This window comes from Xenopus laevis, chromosome 9_10S (assembly GCF_017654675.1).
Source record: "Xenopus laevis strain J_2021 chromosome 9_10S, Xenopus_laevis_v10.1, whole genome shotgun sequence".
Taxonomy (NCBI): Eukaryota; Metazoa; Chordata; class Amphibia; order Anura; family Pipidae; genus Xenopus; species Xenopus laevis.
Window position 1 is genome coordinate 67,715,233 of NC_054388.1, and position 22,738 is coordinate 67,737,970.

At 38.8% G+C, this 22,738-nt stretch overlaps 1 protein-coding gene across 4 annotated transcripts in view; it reads right to left on the reverse strand.

The window, feature by feature from the left end:
- Positions 1–13,372: 13,372 nt before the first annotated feature.
- Positions 13,373–22,738, reverse strand: part of wipf1.S (WAS/WASL interacting protein family member 1 S homeolog) — a 37,630-nt gene continuing 28,264 nt past the window's right edge. For all 4 annotated transcript variants that reach the window (XM_041578418.1, XM_018238875.2, XM_018238874.2 and 1 more), the window contains exons 4-8: positions 20,609–20,779; positions 18,445–19,203; positions 16,512–16,706; positions 14,969–15,082; positions 13,373–13,824 (exon numbers count right to left, since the gene is read on the reverse strand). In XM_041578418.1, the coding sequence (XP_041434352.1) occupies positions 13,769–13,824; positions 14,969–15,082; positions 16,512–16,706; positions 18,445–19,203; positions 20,609–20,779 (1,295 nt within the window). In that variant the 3' untranslated portion in view covers positions 13,373–13,768. The remainder of the gene's footprint in view (positions 13,825–14,968; positions 15,083–16,511; positions 16,707–18,444; positions 19,204–20,608; positions 20,780–22,738) is intronic.

Below are 22,738 nucleotides of genomic sequence, written 5' to 3' on the forward strand. Positions count from 1 at the left end.
AGAAAAAATCACATGAGTATTGTAACCAATCAGCAATTTCGTCTGTCTCGCGCTCCTCCTTCCGAGCAATAAAAACAAACAAGAGAAAAGAGGGGGTGGAGACTGCCAAATCTAACATCAGCCAATGGCATGAGAGGGTCAGTGTTATGACAGAAGGTGCGAGCCAATCATAAAGGATCTGGAGTTTTTTGGCCCAGCAATGTGTTTTGCATATAGGAAAAGAATGACTTGTCAACTGACGTAATAAGAGTAGGGTGTTAATATAGGAACCCGGTTGCAGAAAAGTAACAGCTTTGTTATCTGGCAATAATACAATATAACTTTACGTTATGGAAATTGCCTTAGTTAACCACTAAGTTATATTGTATTACAAACAGGCTCAGCCTGTGTGCCCATAGCTTACAGTGATGTTTGACAGAGAGGCATTTCATTACAATTGAAACATAAAAACAGAACAGATAGGCACTTTAGTGTTAAGGCATACCTCCCAACATTTGGGAAATAAAATGAGGGACAAAAAAGTTGGTGTGCCACACCCATTTTGTGGTCACGCCCCCTAATTACCATGTTAATTTTACAAAATTTGCCAGGTTATGCAAGTTTGAACTTATTTCTGTGTTTTTTTTTCCCCAGTTATTACAGTTTTGCTAATGAAGTTGAATTGCCCTTTAAGCTGAGAGTTTAACTTTTCCCAAGGGACCTGTTATCTTATATTGTTACATATACTTATTTGCTTATCTAGAAATTGTTACAAAAGTATTTTATCTGCAGCTGTAGCTCTTCTGGGCTCTCTGCCAAAAGCCAATTAAATTAGAAACTTTGTTTCTTTTTCTGGCTGTTCAGTGCAGCGAAAAACTGGACTTTCCAGTACAAATGAGGGACTGCAGGTTGAGCTGTCAAAAGAGGGACTGTCCCTCTAAAAACGGGACAGTTGGGAGGTATGGACCGTGGCCATAGACGCACAGATAATATCGTACAAAACGTATTTTAATATGCATTAGCAGCTTAGCACTTGGTGGAGTAATGAGAAAGGTTATGGACACAGGAAGGGGAAGTGAAGGGGGAGGAGTGACCAATGTGAAGAGAGCAGCCAGAAATAAAGCTGACTTCTGCTTTGCAGTCTGTCATCATCTCTGTGTGCATTCTTTTAATTCCACAACACCCGGCACTGGGTTATCACAAGGAGTACCTGTTGAAATAGGAATAAGAGGGCAGAGAAGAAGTCAGAAAAGAGCAAGATTGGTAAACAGGTTAGAGGACGGGCATATCGAAAAATGCAAATAATTCACTCTACAATATAAAATTTAATTCCTGAACCAGCAAGTGTATTTTTTTTAAGTTGTAATATTAGTGTGTAGGCAGCCATATCAGGTCATTTTGCTTGGTCATGTGCTTTTATAAAGAGCCAGCACTTTAGGATGGAACTGCTTTCTGGCAGTCTGTTGTTTCTCCTACTCAATGTAACTGTGGGACCTGGATTTTACTATTGAGTACTGTTCTTAGATCTACCAGGGAGCTGTTATCTGTGTTACCTTCCCATTGTTCTGTTGTTAGGCTGCTGGGGGGGGGGATGGGAAGGGGTGATATCACTCCAAATCCAAATATAATAAAATCTATTTGCTCTTTTGAGAAATAGATTTCAGTGCAGTATTCTGCTGCTGGAGCATCACTATTAACTGATGTGTTTTGGAAAAAAAAAATTTTTCCCCATGACAGTATCCCTTTAACTAAAAGGCTAAGTGATCAGCTAGTGTATGGGACCAAAACCACCCTTTACTTAATAAATTCTCCAAGGCATGCTGATAAGTAAAAAATATACTTTATTACATCAGTTGTTAAAATAGATAAGAGATAACCCCTTTAGCGCCTAGGCGCTAAAGGGTTATCTCTTATCTATTTTAACAACTGATGTAATAAAGTATATTTTTTACTTATCAGCATGCCTTGGAGAATTTATTAAGTATATGGTTGTACCTCTACTTGGTCACTAGAGGTCTCCGGCATGCTTACCATTAATGTTCACCGACTTCTACTTCCAATTTGACTAAAATACAAAACCACCCTTTTCCTCTCTCAATACCTGACGGTGGCAGGATCACATCAGCCCATGCAGGCATTTACACTGAATAGTCTCTTCATGTGAACTGGTTACAGCCCCAAAGGGGCTCATACATGTCTGCAAGTGCAGTGAGCAAATTTCAATTTCAAGTGCAAATGCCATAATTTTCCCCCAACACACAATGCTGTGTTTTTTTCCCAGAATTCCAGCATCATTGCAGTCACAAGGGTTGATGCACCTGATGTAATTGCATTGACCCAATTGTGGCTGATTCACCAAAATGAATGCACATTCCATCACAAATTGGACACAATTGCAGGGATGTCCATCCTTTGTCATTTCCAGTGTTAAAGCATGTGTGTGATGTAAGATATCTGCTCCTGATTCTTTAGGTGCAAGTGTATGAGTTTTGTGGTCCCAGCCTTATTTTCTCCCCCGCTTAATGGTTTAAAAATTATTGGTGAGCACTTTTCCTTATTTGTAGTTTATATAGGAACAGTGGCCAGCTCCCATCATTTCCAGCTACAGTCAGGTGATCTAAGTGGTGGCCAATAACAAGGCAACCATGTTTGGGAGTTTTAACTTTGGAAGCAAGTAAGTTTCAGGTAAAACGTATTCCCTGTATAAAATGTATAATGAAACAGTAGAGTTCTTAATGAATCAGATAATAGTTGACTGTAGGACTGGCCAGACCTAGGGTTGCCACCTTTCCAGATTTGACCCGGACAGCCCGGTTTTCATGAGGGCACCGATCAGTAATGACGCACTTCTAGATTTGACGCAAGTGCTGCAATTGAAATTATCGCACTTTGTGCGAAATCTGAAAATTTAAAGGGGCCTCAATGAATTGTTCCTTGCCCAATGTAGGTCTATTTCCAATAGTTCCTGGATGCAGTTTCTAGTCTGTCTTGTCTGTTCTTGACCTAGCCTGTTTCTGGCCAATACTAGTTTGCTGCCTGTCCTGACTGCTGCACGTTTATTGACCATTCTCTCGGGTCATGTTCCTATCATAGTTACTGTGATAGGATTACCAATGTGTCATGCAACTCCTAGAAACAGGTGTTACTTGTGAGAGTTGCATGAATGGAAGTGTGAAGTGTTCTGAATCCGCCGGTACAGATTTTAGAACAGCATTGTATGTAGCAGACAGGTGGTGTCGAAGGCCCCCCCACAAGTAACACCTGTTTCTAGGAGTTGCATAACTCATTGGATAATCCTATCACAGTAACTACACGGAATCAACACCTCTGTGAATTTCTTCAGATGTCACCTCTCTGAAGAGTTACAATGTGCTATTGTGATTGGATTAGTGGAAGAGTTTATATGACGAGGATTTCCCACACCAGTCAGTTGAACTGAAGAAGCTGCTCAGATGAGTAATGAAACGTCTTCAATGATTACTCAGCCAGTCCAGTTGTTTTTATATTTACCTATACTAGATATACCATGACCTGGATGAATGAAAATCTTCATAGTCATAGACATAATGTAGTTTCAACACAAGTCCTATTTAATGTGCTCATTTCTAGAGTTGGAGTTAAGAGTGATGTTGGGTATTTTGCAGCCCTTGCTACCAAAATATGTAAGAGATTTAGTTTGTATAAGCTAGGCTCAGCTAGGGACAGAACCCAATAACTAAAGAGAGATTTTATGTTAAAGAGTGCTTTTAAAGTATCCCACCCTTTCTGTAGGCGCTAATTAATATTCTGTGCATAATGTTTATCTAAATGCATTGACACCTTTACCGATACTGTAGTTTTCTGTTTGGTCTTCTTAACTGTTGATTGGCTGGCAGGTACTAGTGCTTTTTGGGTAAACTGTGATTAAATTTAAATTAGTATAAAAAGCAACTTTTTAAGACACATTGCGTTATTAGTAGTGGATAATGACGAGCAAGCATTACTTATTCTTGATGCTATATGTCAACTTCAAAGATGACCCATTTGTGAGGCCAAACATGGGCACATATCTTAACCAAGCTACCTGCCTATAGAACCGTGTAAAGGAAGATATTTATCAAAATTATAGAAAATATCTTTGCATAGTACAGGCTCATATGTTTGGGATATATTGGCATTCTGCAAGTAACATCTGAGCAAATGAGATACCACTATTGGCTCGGGAATGCTCCCTAGGGATTAAAAGTTGCAGTTATACAAAGACCTCTGACTTGTCATCTGACAAATCAGCCAACATGAAATATACCAAATGCGTGTAAGGATCTTTCAAATGACTCGATAATCGTTTATATTGTTCCATAATTTTAAGTACTGTCCACACCTCATGCAAAGCTGCTGTAACTGACAGTGTCCAGGTATAATGCAAATCATTTACTTAGCACAAATCAGAATGCAATATTCTAAATAAATAGGTGAAAAACTGTGTGTTTTTTGCACTTTTCTCCTAAGGCACATCTTTTAGCACTCCCAGAATCAAGCATGGAGTTGATTTTGCAGAGCTATATTCATCAGGGGAAGATAATGGTAGGCATATGGGCTGCCTCTTGGACAACCCCTAGCTTGCACATTATTCAGATTTGCAAATAGGGAGTTATATGGGACACATGTTGCACTGCACTGCACTTACTCTTCATATAGCAAGCATTAAATACAGGGCTGCCTTGCACCAATAGTGCTACACTCTGCAGCTTGAGATGGATTTTTAATCAATCCGACGGACCCTGTAAATGGGTAAAGTTTTGCACACGTTAGGGATTCTTGAAACTGTGGGATACGTGATTGAGCCCCCTGATGTTTAATTTTTATTTCTTGTGAAATGTGTAAATGTGTTTAACTTTTTGTTCATCAGCGGTTAAGTTTGGAGTTGAAACTACTATTACAAATCACAGCCCGGTTGCCAGGGCCTGTGGTCATAGGTCTATACCCTTGAGCAACACCCCTGAGTGTCTAAAATATTTATTAAGTCAATATTTCACGTAATAAAACACAAAGAAACAATACAGAATTTCCAAAAGTCTTATAAAGATTTATTTTAATAAAAAATGATAAAAGGATATTTATTGCATCTTCCACATATTTGGTAACATTTATATTTGTTCTTCACAATGCATAGAGTTGTCTATTAACCCCTTTCTCTGTCAGCTCTGCTGGCATCGTAAGGCTTCGTTACATTTTTTAACCCCCATCAACACATATATACACAATTACATTTATTAGAATAGGATGAATATTTCCTGCGAATTACACATGCCAGGGATGGGTAGTCTATGTCGCTGTAGATATTACTATAGTCCACAGCCTTTGTTAAAATCCCTGGTGTTAATTGGTAGATATCTGAACATCAGTACCTTTTCTTTTCATAATGAGGTACAGTGCTATTACATTTCACCCCACCATGGTCACCAGAAGCTGATATACAGAGGGTACAGGAGAAAAGTCCAAAGTTTGCTCCAGGTTTAGTAGCCCATAGCAACCAATCAGGCACTTTGACTAGTAAATTCTACCTGTTGATTGGTTGGTCAAGTTATAAAGTTGATTACATGTGGTTTTGGATGCTATATGATACTTTATGTTAGAAATTGCTTATATTTTAAAACCTATATGACAGCAACACAAACCACCAGTAAGTTAACCTAATTCTACCAATGTATATTGTGACTAAACACTTCCAGAGTGCATCATGTGTGCAGACAAAAAAAAAAGAGTTAAATGTAGTTTCCCTTTAATTGAATACAATGCTATAAACATAAGACAAAGGGAAGAAATGTCACAGAAGCGTGTCTTTTTATATTGGCCGTGAACCTTGTGTTTTTTTAGCCACACAAAACATTGTATGATATACAATAACATTGATAGTAACAATACTGAACTACATTATTAGGGCAATGACATATGTGGAGGTTAGCCTCCACATATAAATCTGCTCTACTGCGGGAGGCTAATCTCTTGAAAATGCTTTCTCACCCATAGGGGAATGGCACACAGAATGATTTGCCAGAAGTTAAAGCTTCGCTACCACAGGTGACAAATCTCTCTTGAAAAAAAACCCTAGCATAACATTGAGATTGCTGCAAGTAAAACCTAGTACTCGCATTTACCCACGGTTAAGCAAATAATACGTTTTACTTGCAGAAATCTTAATCATATGCACGGGGAAGTCTTTTTCAGGAGATTTGTCAGTCGCAGCAATAAAGATTTAACCACGCTCTTCCCGTGTGACATGGCCCTTTCAGTCAAAGCTAAAGAAGATCAGTAGCTACATTTCTCAACTTTTTTATAAATAAAAACACCGGCCTACCTAGAACTGTTATCTTAACGTTATTTATATCATTGACATCAAGTAGCATTTTTCTCAGTTAAGTGGCAATGTATTAAAATACATGAATTAAGAACAATTACAGAGAGCCAGAACAAAAACAATTTACAGTGTCATCTCTGATTTGAGCTGTGACATACTGGATGTTTAAAGCAATGCAAACACCATATAACTCCCAGTTAAGTTAGTTATGTTGTACCAACAATACTGTAATGATTGGCATTAAGTGATTATAATTTACAGGTAGTACCACATAAATATAAAAGCTGTAAGACTTTAAATGATGTAAAATACAGCTCCCAGCATCCCCAGCTAGAAGGCACAGTTGCAAAAATACCTGCTAACCAAGAACCACAGATCATTGCCAGAGGCTATTATCCCCACTGCTACTATAGGCACCATGTCTCCTTACTATACCTGCTATCTCACAGCTTCAGTACCTGCCCAGAGACTTGTAAAGTGGCTAACAATAACTTTTATTTATTTTTTTTCATAATGTAAATAGTTGGTAATGCGGTAGTTCAGCCAGCAGGCGGTGCCAACCCCTTAAGTTGGCCTGTACGAGAGTGTGAGTTCACTCCAGGAATGAAAAATAGTTAGGCTAGCAAGGAAGGACAGTCTGTTAGCCGACAAGGAGTGATTGGGGTAGAGCCCCTGAGGCGATTATGCACCAGTGTTAGCAAACTTAAGGCCCCCCATACACGGGCTGATAAAAGTTGCTGACAGACTGAGTCGGCAGCTTATCGGCCCGTGTTTAGGGTCCTACGACGGACCACCTTTAGGTTAGAGAAAAACCTATGGGAGAAGCTTGGGTCCTGTATGTGAGGTCACCGCAAATAATCGGGTGTGGAAGTTTACTGGAGGCCTCAGGACAGATATGCTCTCCCTACTATACCTGCTATCCCACCACAACTGTCCCTTCCCAGAGACTATTATCCCAATGCCACTATAGGCACCATCTCTCCATACTATATCTGCTATCCCACAGCCACAGTGCCTTCCCAGAGATTATAATCCCCACTGCTACTAGAGGCACCATTTCTCCCTACTATAACTATTTTACTGGGCCTCACAGCAAAATAATTTGAGGGGCCCCCAAACACTCCTGAGGTTGTCCTGTTTTACCAATATTTATTTAAATGACTCATTAATTAAGGCCTCATGGGCCCCCTATACCTCCCTGCAGCCATAGGGTCTACTTCCTCTGTAGTTACACCGCTGCTAAATCCCTTACCAGAGGGGAAATACCATCTCTCCCTACTATACCTGCTATACCACAGTCTTCCCAGAGGCTATTATACCCTTTGCTACTAAACATAGCAATATCCAAAAAGTACCTGTCTACCAGTCTATTAGAACAATCAAAACAAGACTGTGTGCGTGTACTAAATGTTAAAGTAAAACAATTCTTAATGTGTATGAGTGGATTGCTAAATTTACACTATTGGTTACTGTATATGCTGAAAAAAAAGATTCATTACAGTTTTCTGTACAGTAACTAGTATATACAGTGACTAGTATATTACAATGAAACTAGCAAAATAACACTGCTGTAAGCTGCTATGCAGGCAATGTGCAGTTATCTTTTTGTTTTGAGATTGTGATTGCAAAATTGCTCAGATTTGAACCACTGTCTAGATTTGTGCTTTATTTGTCAGAAAAGAACATTGCTTATACACACATTAAAGGTTAGAAACTAACAATGTAATACAACTTTATATATGGCTGGTGCACAAACTAGATAAAGTATACAACAAATATGTAAATCCCCTTCACTGGACTTCACCTTGTGTGTCACTTTCTCTTTTTTGTCCTTCCCATGGGTTGAAACTACATTCATGGTGAGTGTGCATGTTCCAGTGGCTACTGACATTTCTACTAATGTGTCTCTACTTGTACAGGTATCTGGGATGGATGTTTGTCCCCTAGGGTAATGCATTCCATAGTATTTAGCAGCACTTTATTTTAATAGCCTTAAACACCACTAATCTACGGGGCATACAAATCAGTTAGCTGGGCTCCTCAATAGGGATGGAGTGTTATATAAAAATGTACAAAGATAAAGTACAAATGAAAATGATCTTTCTCACAGGTTGCCAAATGCCTTTACAAATATAGGTACAGTTAATCATCCCCTGACTGAAACCCCAGTATATACAGTACATGTATATACCAGAGCCACAGTGTGGTGATACAACCTTTACAACAGTGGACAGTTTCATTTAATCTTAATAGAAGGATAGACAGTCATGCTAAATCCACTAGTGCCCAGGTGCCCATGTACAGTATATACAGTAATGTAGAGCAGCACTACTAGGGTCCTTGAGAATTTCCACTTACATTAAAGGAACTTGCATTAAAATGCACTCTTGCACTTCCACATATCTCAGCCAGCTATTCCAAACCTAATGCTGTGGTGCTTATTGTCGCAAGGACACCCTGGAGCTAGCAAAACCTCCAGACTAAATAATAACTCCATGGCTCCCCCAGTGGCCTGCGTGAATTGCCACAATTCTGTTGCACTAAAAGAATCGGGTGCATACATCACACACACTGTACACCTGAAAATACATAAGACTTTGAATATATTCAACACAAATGCACCCAATTTAAAACAACGCACAAGTGCAGTTGCGTTCAACATGGCAAATCAGGACGCAATTGTGGTAGGCACAGTGCAATTCCACCAACAATGCCACTGTGCGACCACAACGCCAGAAATCAAAAAAAATAAGGTGCGTTTTAGGAAAGATCCATTGTGACTGAAATTGTGCTTTTCCTACTGCGCTTGTAGTAGTAGTACATGTGTCATAATATGTTTAGGAAAACAAGTTCACACCCTTGATCAAACTGGCATTTGATTGTCCCATGGTAAAACTAAAGCCATCAACTTCCAGATCTATTTGAGACCCAGTCAAGTATCTTCAGGCTGGACCAAAGAGTTGTGTCAGCCATGAACTGAATTAGCTCATGGGTTTTGTTTACAGCATCTGCTCTGCAAGGGCTCCCCATGTAATAATCCATTGGTTGGTCAAGGGAATAAATATTATGAAGAGACAAAGATCTACAGGTTCGGTGACCAAGTACAGTTCTGCCAGCTTTAATATATTGCTATTTTTGTAGTGTAGGATTTGTCACTTCAGATAAAGCTGAAAGCTTGATGGGTTTAAGGCAGCCAAGATCTAGAATAGTGGAGGTTAATTTTGAGATCTCAAAAAGGACAACTGTTTCATGAGGTTTTCATGATTTCATTCTCAAAGGATAACTATTGCGAAAATGAAAATTTAATATAAGCTTTATTATATTGAAATAAGAAACTTTCTAAATACAATCAATTAAATATTCTGTATTGTTTCTGAAATAATCAAGTTTATCTTCACTATCCCTCTCTCAGCATCTGTTTCTCTTAATTCTGTCTTCTAGCTGGAGTTGGGTGTCAGATGTTGATTGACAGTTAGATCCAATATATCTTATAGGGAGGCTCCCATTCCCAGCAGATGAATTAGAGCTCACTCAAATAACTGATTCCGCTACAAAATAATCGAACCAAATAACTGACTTTTGCACAAATTCTGCATATAAACTGTCGGAGTGGCCCACCGGGATACCAGGAAAACTACCGGTGGGCCCAGGTGTCAGTGGGCCCTCATGCTGCTAAATATTTGGTCTATTTCATTGCCATTCCCAATTTCTATGAAAACAAAGAGGCTAAATAGATGGAATAATAGATTATAGTTTGTAGAGATTAGGAGAATAGAGGTTGAGCGAGAAGAGGAAGAATAATAGCACAAATTCACTGGGGATAGGGGGGTGCATAACATATTGGCCTCTCCTTGTCCTTTAAGTAGATTTATTTTGGGAAAAACCATTTACCTAAATGTATGAAAAATGTAGGAGAGGATTATTGTTTTTCTCACCAAGCAGCATTTCTTTCAGGCTTTATGGCTGAGATCTCAGCTACAGTATGTCTGTTACAGGGGATTCAGACCACAGTGCTTAGATGCTATTACACTATTTCCATCACTGCATGTTATAGTATGCCTTTATTGCACTGCACCTATCGGGGTCCTGCTGCACTGTTAGGATAGCTTCATATGCTAGATCTGTGATTGAGCTCCAGGCTCCAAAAATTTCAGTTATGCCAAACCATTATGCTATGTTGTGCTCTTACATTCCCTCTTCAATTCTCCTTTCACCATCGAGCGAAGTCCACACCTTCCTATTAATTTTTAAAGTGCGACATTGTCAGCTCTTAACAATGATCTGAAAGAAACATCTGTTGCCCGCCTGTGCATATAGCTCAGAGCCTCGTTAAGTTTGTTTGTATTGAAGTGGTTCGGTCTTTACCTGTTTAAATAATACACGGGTTGTGTACGGTTTTCAGGTACAAGATGATATCTACAGGCAAAGCTGCAATCAAAGCAAACACTCAATAATCCCATCTTTAAAGGCAATCAATCACAAAAGGGTTTGCTTTATGGTGTAGATAATTGTAAACATGTTTGTTTATATGTTATAATAATATATTATGCCCAACCCCAAGCTGCAGCCAAAAGCAGACTGTTGAACCAATCCTAAAATAGAAACATAGAATTTAGAAGAAAGTGTAGAGGCAGCAGTCGGATAAGGAAAGAACAGTTCTGGTAGAAAACTATATTTAAAATTTTTCCATCTAAATGTTCAAAGCATACACATAATTTCTAACATCTTTAGAAAATTAAAAGCACAAAAGTCCCAACAACTGCTGAATTCTGTGCATGTAACAGTAGTTTAATGTGTACTCCACATTTGCTGTGTGCCCTGTTGTCATACCCTGTGTGTGTGGGACAAGCACAATGAAACCATCATCCAGCCCCAACCTTCTCAAAATAAACAACACTTTTCTTTACATAGGTCAATAAGAAAGAAACAATTCTGATGCGTTTCATGCCTCCATGGGACACTCTCCTAAGCTTTGAGTAAATAATGCCCTATGTCAGCACAAAATCCATCCGGCTGCTGTCTGTCTCTTTTTGGCTTATGCAAATTAACTTATTATTTTGAGCAAATTTGGTGTGTCTGTTCTCATTTTATGAGTTGCATTTACAGTGTCCTTTGTGAATGTGTCTCTTTTGCAGAGCACCCACAATCTCACCCAATTTTATAGTTCATATTTCTTTCTGACTCTGTATTTCTATCTGTTTGTCTCTCTATAAACATTATCCCCAATTAGGGTGGGGCAGTAACATAACTAGTAGTTCCCAGGCCCAGGCCCCTCTCTGGTCGCAAATTTTTATGCCGGATTCATCATGGCACAATCACCCAGTTGGCCCTGAGGGGGTGCGGGCCCAGGTGCAATTGTACCAGCCGCATCACTGGTAGTTCCACCCCTAGGGTGGAGTTATCCCTGGGTGGGATATTGATATGTAAATGATATGTTAATGGAAATGGGCATTTTTTCCCTGTCTTTTAAATTTTTCATGGAAATTTCATATCTATCTATTTAGCTATCTATCTATTTATCTATCATCTATCTATTGTCTATCCAGGGCCAGCCCAGACCCTAGACCCCGATCTGCTGGGCCCACCAAAAAATACATTTTTGCAGGCTTTGGTTTCAGTTCGCGCCAGCATTAGGCACATTCACGACATACGCCGCCTTTAGGCGCATGCGCATTGTGCGTTGCCATTCATGCATGGTGCACAGGGCCCCAGGGGTTTGTAACCTGGTGGGCCAATAATGTCCAGTCCAACACTGTGCATGTAGAGAGACATAATGTCTGGTGATTTTAATAGAGTGAGCTCTAATACATCTTCTAGGTTAAAGGAGCCCCCCTATGAGATATATTGGATCTAACGGTCAATGAATATCTGACACCCAACTGCTGCATGAAGAGAGAATGAAGAGAAAGAGATGCTGAGAGAGGGATAGTAAAGATAAACTTGATTATTTCAGAAATGGTATACAATTTTTAATTAATTATATTTAGAAAATTTGTTATTTCGGTATGCTGAAGCCGATCTTCATTTTCGTGATAGTTCCCCTTTAATTAGCAGATCAACCAGGCTGTGATTACAATATATATATATATATATATATATATATATATATATATATATATATATGATTAAATGTATATGAAGGGAGGTTTGTATATACAACACTTTATACGCTGTATACACATACTGTATGTGATGTGTTGGTAGGTGTCCTCCATCCCTATGTGAGCAGATATTCTGTTTTATGAAATGGCTTATATGAAAAATTAGGGTAATTGGCCATTTAATAAACGAACAGGTTTCTGATTGCTGTTCAACATAAATATATCATGTACCACCTAAAAGGCTGATGTTTTGTTATAATTCACCCCAATTTTAATTCTGTAATATATAACTGGTTAGAACTGTATAGATCCTGGTATGTATTTAATACAAAAGTTTCTCTGGAATAATGCCTGAAGACCAAAGCAAAAATACTGATCCTTTTTCTAATCCCCATTGCTAATACTTGGAGCAGTGAGGGACACTGTACCCCCAGGTGATAGAATCTGACTGACATTCTTTTGGTAGAACATTAGGAGTTGTAACACTACAACAGCTGAAGGCTGCCCTTCCATACTCTAAAAAGATTTTTTATATACAAACCCCCCCACCCAAAAAAATTAAGGCTATTTTATGAAACATTGGTATGTTTTTGCCAAGCATAAATAATGGTAATAAAAAAGGGAAGTTTAGCACTAACAATGAGCTCTAACAACCCACAGCATTATCCTACCTACCTACCAGTACTTTATGCACTTACAGAGTTAGTTCATAATCTCCTCTGTATGAATTTTGCATAGATTGTATTTGACAACTTAACAACTTTAGTCCAATGCTATGTTTGTAGTTACTGATATGGTCCTAATTTTGAAGCATAGAACTCAGTGCTGTTTTTTTCAGTGTGATTTGTCTTAAAAACTACGTGATCCCTGTCACACCTTGCATTTCACGCAAAATCATTGCACACTATCAACAAAACACACAGTATCAGCAAATCCCAAATATGAAGCATAAACATTATTTTATAACCCTTTAATATCATAAAATCTCAGCCACTACCAATATGGTTTCATTTTAACATTTTATATGTAAATTAAAACATTGGGAAGGTCCTTTTTTTATGAGGCAATTGTTAAAAACAGTGCAATCGCCTGACAAGGTATAAGGCCTAAAAAGATAATATCACAATTTTTTCTGGCTTTGTAATAGTTTTTAATGCTCTCAATAACAGCAAGGGTTTGGCTGTTATTAAAGGCAATTCATTGATACAGTTCTATTTGAATTGGTGGCTTCAAAATACCTACATGATACCTTGCTGTGTATGCCTTTGTTAGAATAAGATTCCAATGTGTATAGCACCTGAAAAATATCAGATAATCCCCAGCAGGTATCGATTGCATAGTAAAAGCCAATTCACCTCGGTATGGGAGGTAAAGGAGGGGCCCCTCTTTCTTTCCTGACAGATCCACCTAAAAATCAGGCAAAAACAGAAAATAATGTTACGAAAAATCTCATTGTTAAAGGGGTAGTTTGCCTTTTACTTATAGGGGCTAGGGAGATCTGACATCAGAAAATGCAGAAATTGTCAGAAAGTGAGTTCTTTTTAACCTGACACTATACAAGTAATAAATATGCCCCCACAGAATGATGTAAACAGCTATATACTAAAATAATTATTTAGTTCAGTAGTTCTTCAAGTTTTATCATCTGGTTGCTAGGGTCTAACTTACCCTAGCATCAAGGCAGTGGTTTTAATGAAATAATAGAAGATGAACAGAAGAAGGCTAAACAGAAGACTAAGTAAAAAGCAACAATAAGATTGTAGCCTTACAGTGCAATAGCATTTGTCTATTGGGATCAATGACCCCTGTTTGAAAGTAGAAAGAGGCAGAAGGGGAAATAAAACAGTTAAAAAAAAAAAAATCAAGACCTGTTGCTAATAGGATATTCTATAACATAAAACATTTTATATAAAGGTGGATAAAAAGTTTAGCATTGAGCTGGCATTGTCTAAATCCCAAACCGAATCGCAGATTTGTTACATCCCTAGTATAAATATAAAACTGTGTCACTTGTAGATCATACAGTTTTATTTGTTCAGTTCTATACGGGATTTTGGGATACAAGTTACAATCAAGTGTAAGCCTTGTATGTGGCCCATTTTCTCCTGCCACTGGTACATGACGGACTTGCAAGGCTGTTTGACCAGAAAGCGGGCACTATAAAATGCAAGGGTACTGAGGACAGCACAATCCGACAATTGATACACCAAAGGGGTCATAGAAGAATGTAATCCAGAGATTAGACACAAGCAGGACAGGTAACAGACATAATCAGAAAAAGGTTGTCGATCAATAAAGAAGAGATTCAGGCAGCCGTGATTACACCAGAATGACTAATACAACTGAGCATGTATTTAAAGGCTAGGTTTAGTAACATTATGGTACCAACCCAGTATCATAATACCAGTGTAATGATGTCCTTCTGATGACAACACTGTGGTGCATGATGACAGCGAGCACAGCCCGTTTCACCCAGGAGCACACCTTATAGCACCTTACAGGCCAAAATATATGTAGTGAAAAATATATTCTTTAGACCATGTATACTCACTTCTGCATTCTCCTCTAACAAGTTGGCTGGGGTATGTTTTATTTGATGGCACAAAAGGCTCTGGTGGAGGTAAATCAGACAGCGGGTGGAAGGAGAATCGTCGCTCCCAATCATCTTTGGCAAAAAGTAAACATTAATATATTAGAACTACCTGTTATTTTGCCAGCTGAATGACATAAATACTACAAATGCAATTGTTGTTCTACCCTTATGAAACACTGTTAGAAGAAAATGTTTTAGAAATAGACAAAATAAAATTAAAGGAATACTATCATTGCAAATTTTCCTTTTTTATACCCCTAATATATTTTTATGTGCTTCAAATTCATTGTGGACAATAATCTGTTACTTAATATTTGCAATTTTCAAGGAATTGGTTATTTTAACATTGCAGTAGTTTGTTTCTGTTGTAAACTTTCTATGTTACTCCAATAATTTTGCTTATTGATCCTGTTAGAGGATTAAAAACCTGCAATAATATAAACAATGTGTGTTGCTTATCCAGATGCTTATCCAGATGCACGTGGACTTGGCTTCTTGTACTTCTGTGTGCAGGTGCCCCAGTCGATACTATCACAGTTATGTGCATGTGCACCTGTGTCACTTCCAGCAAGCAGGCTAGACTGTGCGTTGGATGTGCATCAGTGTTGACGCCAGGCCTTTAAATGAATGCTGAATATGGAGCAAGTCACTAGGTTATCTTGGTTTGCCCTCAAAGTTACCCAAGTGTTGTTGTTCCTGCTGCTTGTGACCTGTTATGACCCAGTTTGTTCTTCCTCCTGATTGTACTCTGTCTGCCAGACATTGCCTGAACTTTAATTGTTTGACTATGGCCTGCTTGATCCTCAGTCTCTTCAGCCTCTTATCACTACACAACGGTTCTTTATCACTTCCACATGCTCTCTGTGCTAGTGTAAGCTGCTTGTAAGTACTCATTCTACACTTGATCCAAGCAAATCTTACACAATGAGTTTTAGATTACATCTTGGACCATTGCAGTACAAATGCTCTAATTCATAAAGTGTCCAAATGGACACTAAGGTCCAACTAGAGATGGCTGGATATTATCACTCCAGGGCTTTTTATGGCCCACTCAAAGGCTTCATGTTTTTGTATGTTATCATTATTTTAATATGGTCTTAATATATGATATAAGAAATAACAAATTTTAACCATTAAACATTCTACATTGATTTTCAGGAACAAACACAAACATGGACTTTAAAATCACAAAATCTCTTTTCGTCCCATTCTTAAAAAGGCATGTTAAATTTAAATTATCAGTAGATAATAACATATAAAAAATATAATGTATTTAAGGCAACAAATTATAACCATTGACATAACTACCATACAGTAGACCCCAGGGAGGAGGATGTCTGCTTGACCTTTGCAAGGTCTACTGTATGGTAGTCCTCATCCTGCTGATTTAACTTCTGTGATGAGGAGGAAGTATGAGTCAGACCCCCCAAAGAGTTTTTTGTGGGGAGGTCTGGCCCATGTAAGTTACACCACATGCTTTTTTGGATCAGGCCTTTCTTACCTTCAAAAGATGAATCTGGAAAACCATTTCTAGCCACAGATGGTGGAGGAGGTAAAGAACCCACTGGCCTTTCTGGAGGTGGTGGAGGTCTTGATACACCTCTTTCAGACCCAACTCTTGATGGTGGCTGGGGGCCTAGAGAAGCTCGAGGAGTGAAACCATTTCTAGTTGTAGGAGGGGGAGGTGGAAGTTGGCCTGTTAAGGAAAATACAGCAGTACCATTTTATACAGTTGCCAGTAAAACTTGCCAAAGGCAAACAAAATGCAACTTCTTTCTAATAAAGAAAAAAATCTAGCCTAAAAAATTTGATTCAAACTGCCCTTCCTACAGATACAGTTGCTGTATTACTTAGGTTTACAAAAGGTTTTTCGCATTTTTAATACATTTATTCTATAACGTTTAACATATGGATTTGCAAATGTTGCAAATAAATGGATAAAATAGGCATTGAAATCAAGATCAGAGAAAAACTGGGGGCAACCTGCACCAGCTGTTGTTAAAACACAAATCCATGTAGTCCTGCAGTCTTGGATTATTTCCTCATAAAGTTTACTCTGGTCCTGTGAGCCCATAGCAAATGCATTCTCTGACTTTCGTAAAACTGTCCCTGTATTTATTCATGTTATCTGTCCTTGTTTTTGCCTAAACCCAGTGCCAAGGAAAATCTCAAAACTAACATTAAATCCTGTAATCTGGCAATACATACTGTAATTTGTTTATCACCCTAATCAATCCCAATCTATCTTTGCTGTATAAATATTGTGGTAGAGTGACTAGGAAAAGGTGGAAAAAGGTCACTCTAGCCTTTAATTTCTCCCCAGTTACAGAGATAGGCTCCAGGAAGGGAGTTATTAAACAGAGAGTCAGCTCTCTGTTTAAAGACTTTAGTAGCCAGGGACTCCATTCCAGAGAGAGAGAGAGAGAGAGAGCGAGAGATTGGACCGTGAGTTGGTCAAGCTTGTGAGTCTGGCAATGTGAGTGAAGGAAGCCAGAAAGCTGAAATCTTACAGGAAAGAGTCATGTAAGTACAGGGGTGAGGCACAACATTGTTTTGTTTGCTGGTAGTCCACAAGGGGCCCAGTCTAGTCAGGGACTGCCTCAAAGTGTGAAGGTAGTGCCCAGTGGGCAAGGCTTTTATTTTATGATTTATGTTTGTTTGCTACAATGTTATCCCCTGTGTCTGTGGATAATGGACTGTTTAAGTTTGTTTAAAAAGGGAAAATAAACTGCTGTTTTCCTTGAAGAAGCTGTGTGTCCCTGTCTTTCTGCTCCTTTGTCCTATGCTGCCTGCCCACCATTAACTAATTCCCCCAAAAGTTACGTGTTCAAGCCGCCAGTAGAGCTCAATGGAACGCACAACCAAAAGTCCAAAAAAATGCCTGTGTCAGTCCGTTTTTAAACAATATGCATCTCTACAGGGGACAGCACTCCAAGAAATGTAATAACAAAAACAAAAAATAGAATAAACTAAATCAGGTGTATTAAATCCAACGTTTCGGTTCTATATTAGAACCTTCATCAGAACCTTCATCAGGGACAGAACCTTCTAATATAGAACCGAAACCCTGAATTTAATAAACCTAATTTGGTTTATTCTATTTTTTGTTTTTGTAAATAGCCACTTGGTGTCACCACTTCTCTCTAGATTATCTAGCTATGTAGTTATCTGTCTGACAGTCTATCTGTCATAATGATATCATTTATTGGTCTCCCTAGCTTTCTTTCTTTCATTTATCTATCTATCTATCTATCTATCTATCTATCGATTATCTATCTATCGATTATCTATCTATCTATCTATCTATCTATTTTTAACTATTTCTCTGTCGGTCTATCATGATATCTGTATGCTTATCTGTCAGTCTGTCTAAATATAATATAAATATTATATAATATTATATAAACTAGATTTCTTCAATTGCATTACCGTACCTGATCTGGAAGGTGGATCTCTAACAGGAGGTGGGGGTCTTTCATTAGGTGGGGGAAGAGGCGGAGGACCAGATCTTGTAGGAGATAAAGCAGGTGGAGGAGCACCAGGTAAAGACAAATTACGTTGTGGAGGCCTTAGTGCATCTTCCATGGCACTGGGTGTAGGAGGAAGTGGAGGAGGTCCTGGTCGCCCTGGGGGCAAAGGTGGTGCCTGTGATCCAGAGATTGGTCTTGGTGTTGAAGGGACAGGAGGCTTATTGTTCTGAGGTGGTGGAAGTGGGGGGACATCTCTGTTGAGTGATGGCCTGTTTGTAGTTGGAGGTGGCGGTGGCGGTCTGTCCTCTAATGACCGGGAAGGAGTTAGAGGAAGTGGTGGCCTGTTCATGGAAGGAACTGGTGGTGGTGTTGATGCTTGCTGTTTGATTCCTCCAAAGCCCTGTGGTCTAGATGATGTTACAGTTGAAGGAGACACAGCTGGACTTAACCTATTTCCACCAGGCACTGGTGGTGGGCCTCTGTTGTGTAGATTTGAAGAGATTGGCTTGGGCATATTGGGAACTGCAGGAGTTGTATTATCTGATCTGGAACTGAAATCATTTCTTGGTGGAGGCATACGATTTCTTGGAATGTCTGGAACATTACCCCTGTTACCTGTAGGGGGTGCTGGGCCTCTTGGACTTCCACCCGGTGGTGTAAACGGTCTAGGCGATGAAGTTCTTCCACCAGGTGGTAACATCGGTGGTCTGCTTCCCCCTGAGTCTACAATTATAAAGCTGAATGTTAGTTAGTTAATATATATACTGTTTTAAAATACCCATCATTCTCTTAAGCAGAATTCTGATCATGAGTGGTCATTTAAAATACGAGTTTGTCTCTTAGGACACAAAGCAGTCTTAATTACACATTGCACATAATTACATTTTTACATTTACTTTTCTACCTGAGGTTTGTCTAATCTAGGTATGAGAATATAATGCTGGCCTTGCACAAGCAAATGCTGTCTGCTGACTCAGCAAAGTCAGACTGATTTAGCAACTTATTGGTCTGTGTACAGTATAAGGCAAAAATGATGGCCTCTCCAGAACATATTTGGCAAGTCTGAATATACTTTTGTCTGTGGAACCTTACTTTCATATGACAGAATGAAACATATAATTATTGGACCATCTATCATAACAAAATTGGTTCAACTGCTGGAGGTATGGGCTAATACAGCTCACACTCCAGTTGGGGGAAACACTATTTTGGCCAGAAAATCCTCCTACCATGCGCTATGCCATGTTTGGTCACAAGTATGCCCATAATAAGCAGGTCTCCCAACTTGCTCATCCTGAGGATGTGCATGACGTAAGATTCTTCCCCCAATCATAAATCACCTGAATGTGCATAATGAGCAAACAGGGACACTCCTCATTATTTGCATGCTTTGAGTCCCGAAATCACCAACCTGGGAGCTTCCTCCTGGGAATGGTTATGGGAATTATAGAGCTCGATAGATGCATTTTCTGTCCAAAATAGTATTTCCCCAAACTGGAGTGCAGATTGAACTTCCTATAGGTTAAACATTTTACTATGATAGATGCCTTTAAAAGGCAAACAGAGAACATGGGCCCAACAGCATTTTTAATAGGAAGCTGTAGGTGGCAAGAGGATATCCACTGAGACTGGAGGAAAGGAGAGTTTACCTTTAGTATAGGTTTCTTTATCATAAGGGCAGTTGGAATACACTCTCCCTATGAAGAAAGCTAATAATAATATGGTAAGTGATTCACCAGTGAGGTACAAAAATGACTAATTTATTGGAAATAAAAGGAATAAAATCAGCAGTAATAAATCCAGGCAAGTACAGTGAGTCAGAACTAGTTTAAGATTTGCTGGGGATTTTTTAACCTCCTTTGCACTTTCAGCACACTTGAACCTGATGAACTCATCTCTGAAATGAACATCTCTTACAAGGAAATGTATGATCCTTCTTTTGTATAAACAATGTATTGCTCCCTTTAATTAGACTGCTGTCAAATAGCTATATTTTATGCCACCTGTGTTGCATAGATACATGCCAATTAAAATATCAGTTCCAAGTGATATCTCCATGATAACATATATGTTTATCTGTAGCATAGTGTATATTTGTATAGGTGCTAGAATAAGTATGGGTTGTTACCATTTTCCCTGGATCCAGCAGATCGAAGCTTTGGCATTCCTCCTTGGAACAATCCTCCTAAACCAGGTGGTCCCCCAAATCCACCCCCTCCTCCTCCGCCACCACCACCACTGCCACTGCCACCACCACCACCACCACCACCACTTCCACCTCCAGGAGAAGATTTGGGCTCTATTTAAACAGACAAAAAAAAGTATTATCAAAACATTAAAGTGACTGAAAATGGCCTCATTTACATATAATCATAAATTATTATATCCAGTAGTGGGCAATTGAGAAAAGCATTCAGAATTCTGTTTTCTTACTTAAAGGAGAAATACAGCTTAACTAAAAGGTAAGCTAGAAATGTTGTACATTATGTTTTGGGCTTCTGTACCAGCCAAAGGCAGCCACAGCCCTTTAGCAGGGAAGATATGTGCCTCTGAAGATGCCCCTGTAGCTCCCCATCTTCTTTTCTGCTGATTCACTGCACATGCTTTGTGCTGCTGTCCATTACTGAGCATTGGGACCCACTCACAATATACAGTACACATAGAATATAAATGTCACAATATAAGGCTGATACAAATAATTACTACATGGCAGCACAGAAACCAGTGCACTAACATCAGAATGTAATAATCAGCCCTGTAGCTTATATTACAGGCCAACCTCATTTTCTGCTTGATTTTCTTGCAACAACCCCTTAGCTTAGCTTCTCAACAGCTGCTCAGAACCAAGATGGTCCCCCCTGTGACAAGGTTTAAGACTTAGTTCATTGCTGCTATTGAGAATCTGAACCTTTAGGAATTATTCAGTGTAAAAATAAAAACTGTGTAAATAGATAGGCTGTGCAAAATAGAAAATGTTTCTAATATAGTTAGTTAGCCAAAAATTGTAATGTATAGGCTGGAGTTACTGGATGTGTAACATAATAGACAGAACACTACTTCCTGCTTTTCAGCTCTCTTGGTTTCCACTGATTGGTTTCCCTGGTTAGCAGGCAATAATCAATCAGAAACTTGAGGAGGGGCCCTATGGGTCATATCTGTTGCTTTTAAATCTGGGCAGAATGCTGAGGATCAATTGCAAACTCACTGAACAGATATGTACCACGTGGCCCCCCTTCAAGTCGCTGACTAACTGAGGGTTAGAGAGCTGAAAAGCAGGAAGTAGTGTTCTGGCTATTATGTTACACATCCAGTCACTCCAGCCTTTATACATTACATTTGTGCCTAACTAACTATATTAGAAACATTTTCTATTTTGCACAGCTTATCCATTTACCCAGTTTTTATTTTCACACTGAACTGTTCCTTAAAGCTTAGTTTAGTATTAATTATGTCATTTTTTGCCATATTCATTTTTAGGGTTTAGCTCTCCTTTAAGCTGTTTAGTCAGAACTAATTGCACCTGCATCTGTATAACCTGACATAATGTATAATTGCTTAAATTAAAATGTTATTAACTTTAATATCTGATGTCATGATATTACTAGTAGGGGTCTGTTACCTCCATCAACCATGTAGCATTTTCAGGTGCAGGCTAGAAATGGGGAGATTAAATTAAAAACAATAAAAAATTAAAAACAGCTGAAAAGTTGCTTAGAGTCAGCCCATCTACAACAAACAAAGTCAAGTATAGAGGAAAAGGCAAGCACAGCCGGACGTCACTTGGTATGGATAAAACTTCAACTTTATTTCAAATGCATTAAAACCAGAATGTCCTTCATTGTACAACAAACAAAAGTTTAAACTACTCCTTTAACCAATCCACAAGACTTGTCATGTTGAGGCATCCCAGATTCAAATGGGCATTTGCCAGCAATAGATATGTGTGCATGGTCTATAACAGAGTCTGAGCAGAGCACTGTAGTTGGCCTGCTAGCATGATTTTGAGAGTAGCTCAGTAAAAAAGTAAGTGATTATGATCATGTTGGGGTTACCTTTACAAAAAAATTAACAACATCTGTCATAGGCTTTCCTTGCCCTGTAATTCAAAATAACATTTTCTTTTCAATTTGTCTGTTTGTATTGTTTTGAGAACCTAGTTTCAAGGGCCTGTTTCCATAACTGTAAGTAGATGTGCTATTCTTAGTTGTTTGGCTTTAGTGTATACACAGCCTGTTCTCTGGAGTCAGTCCAGGCCCAG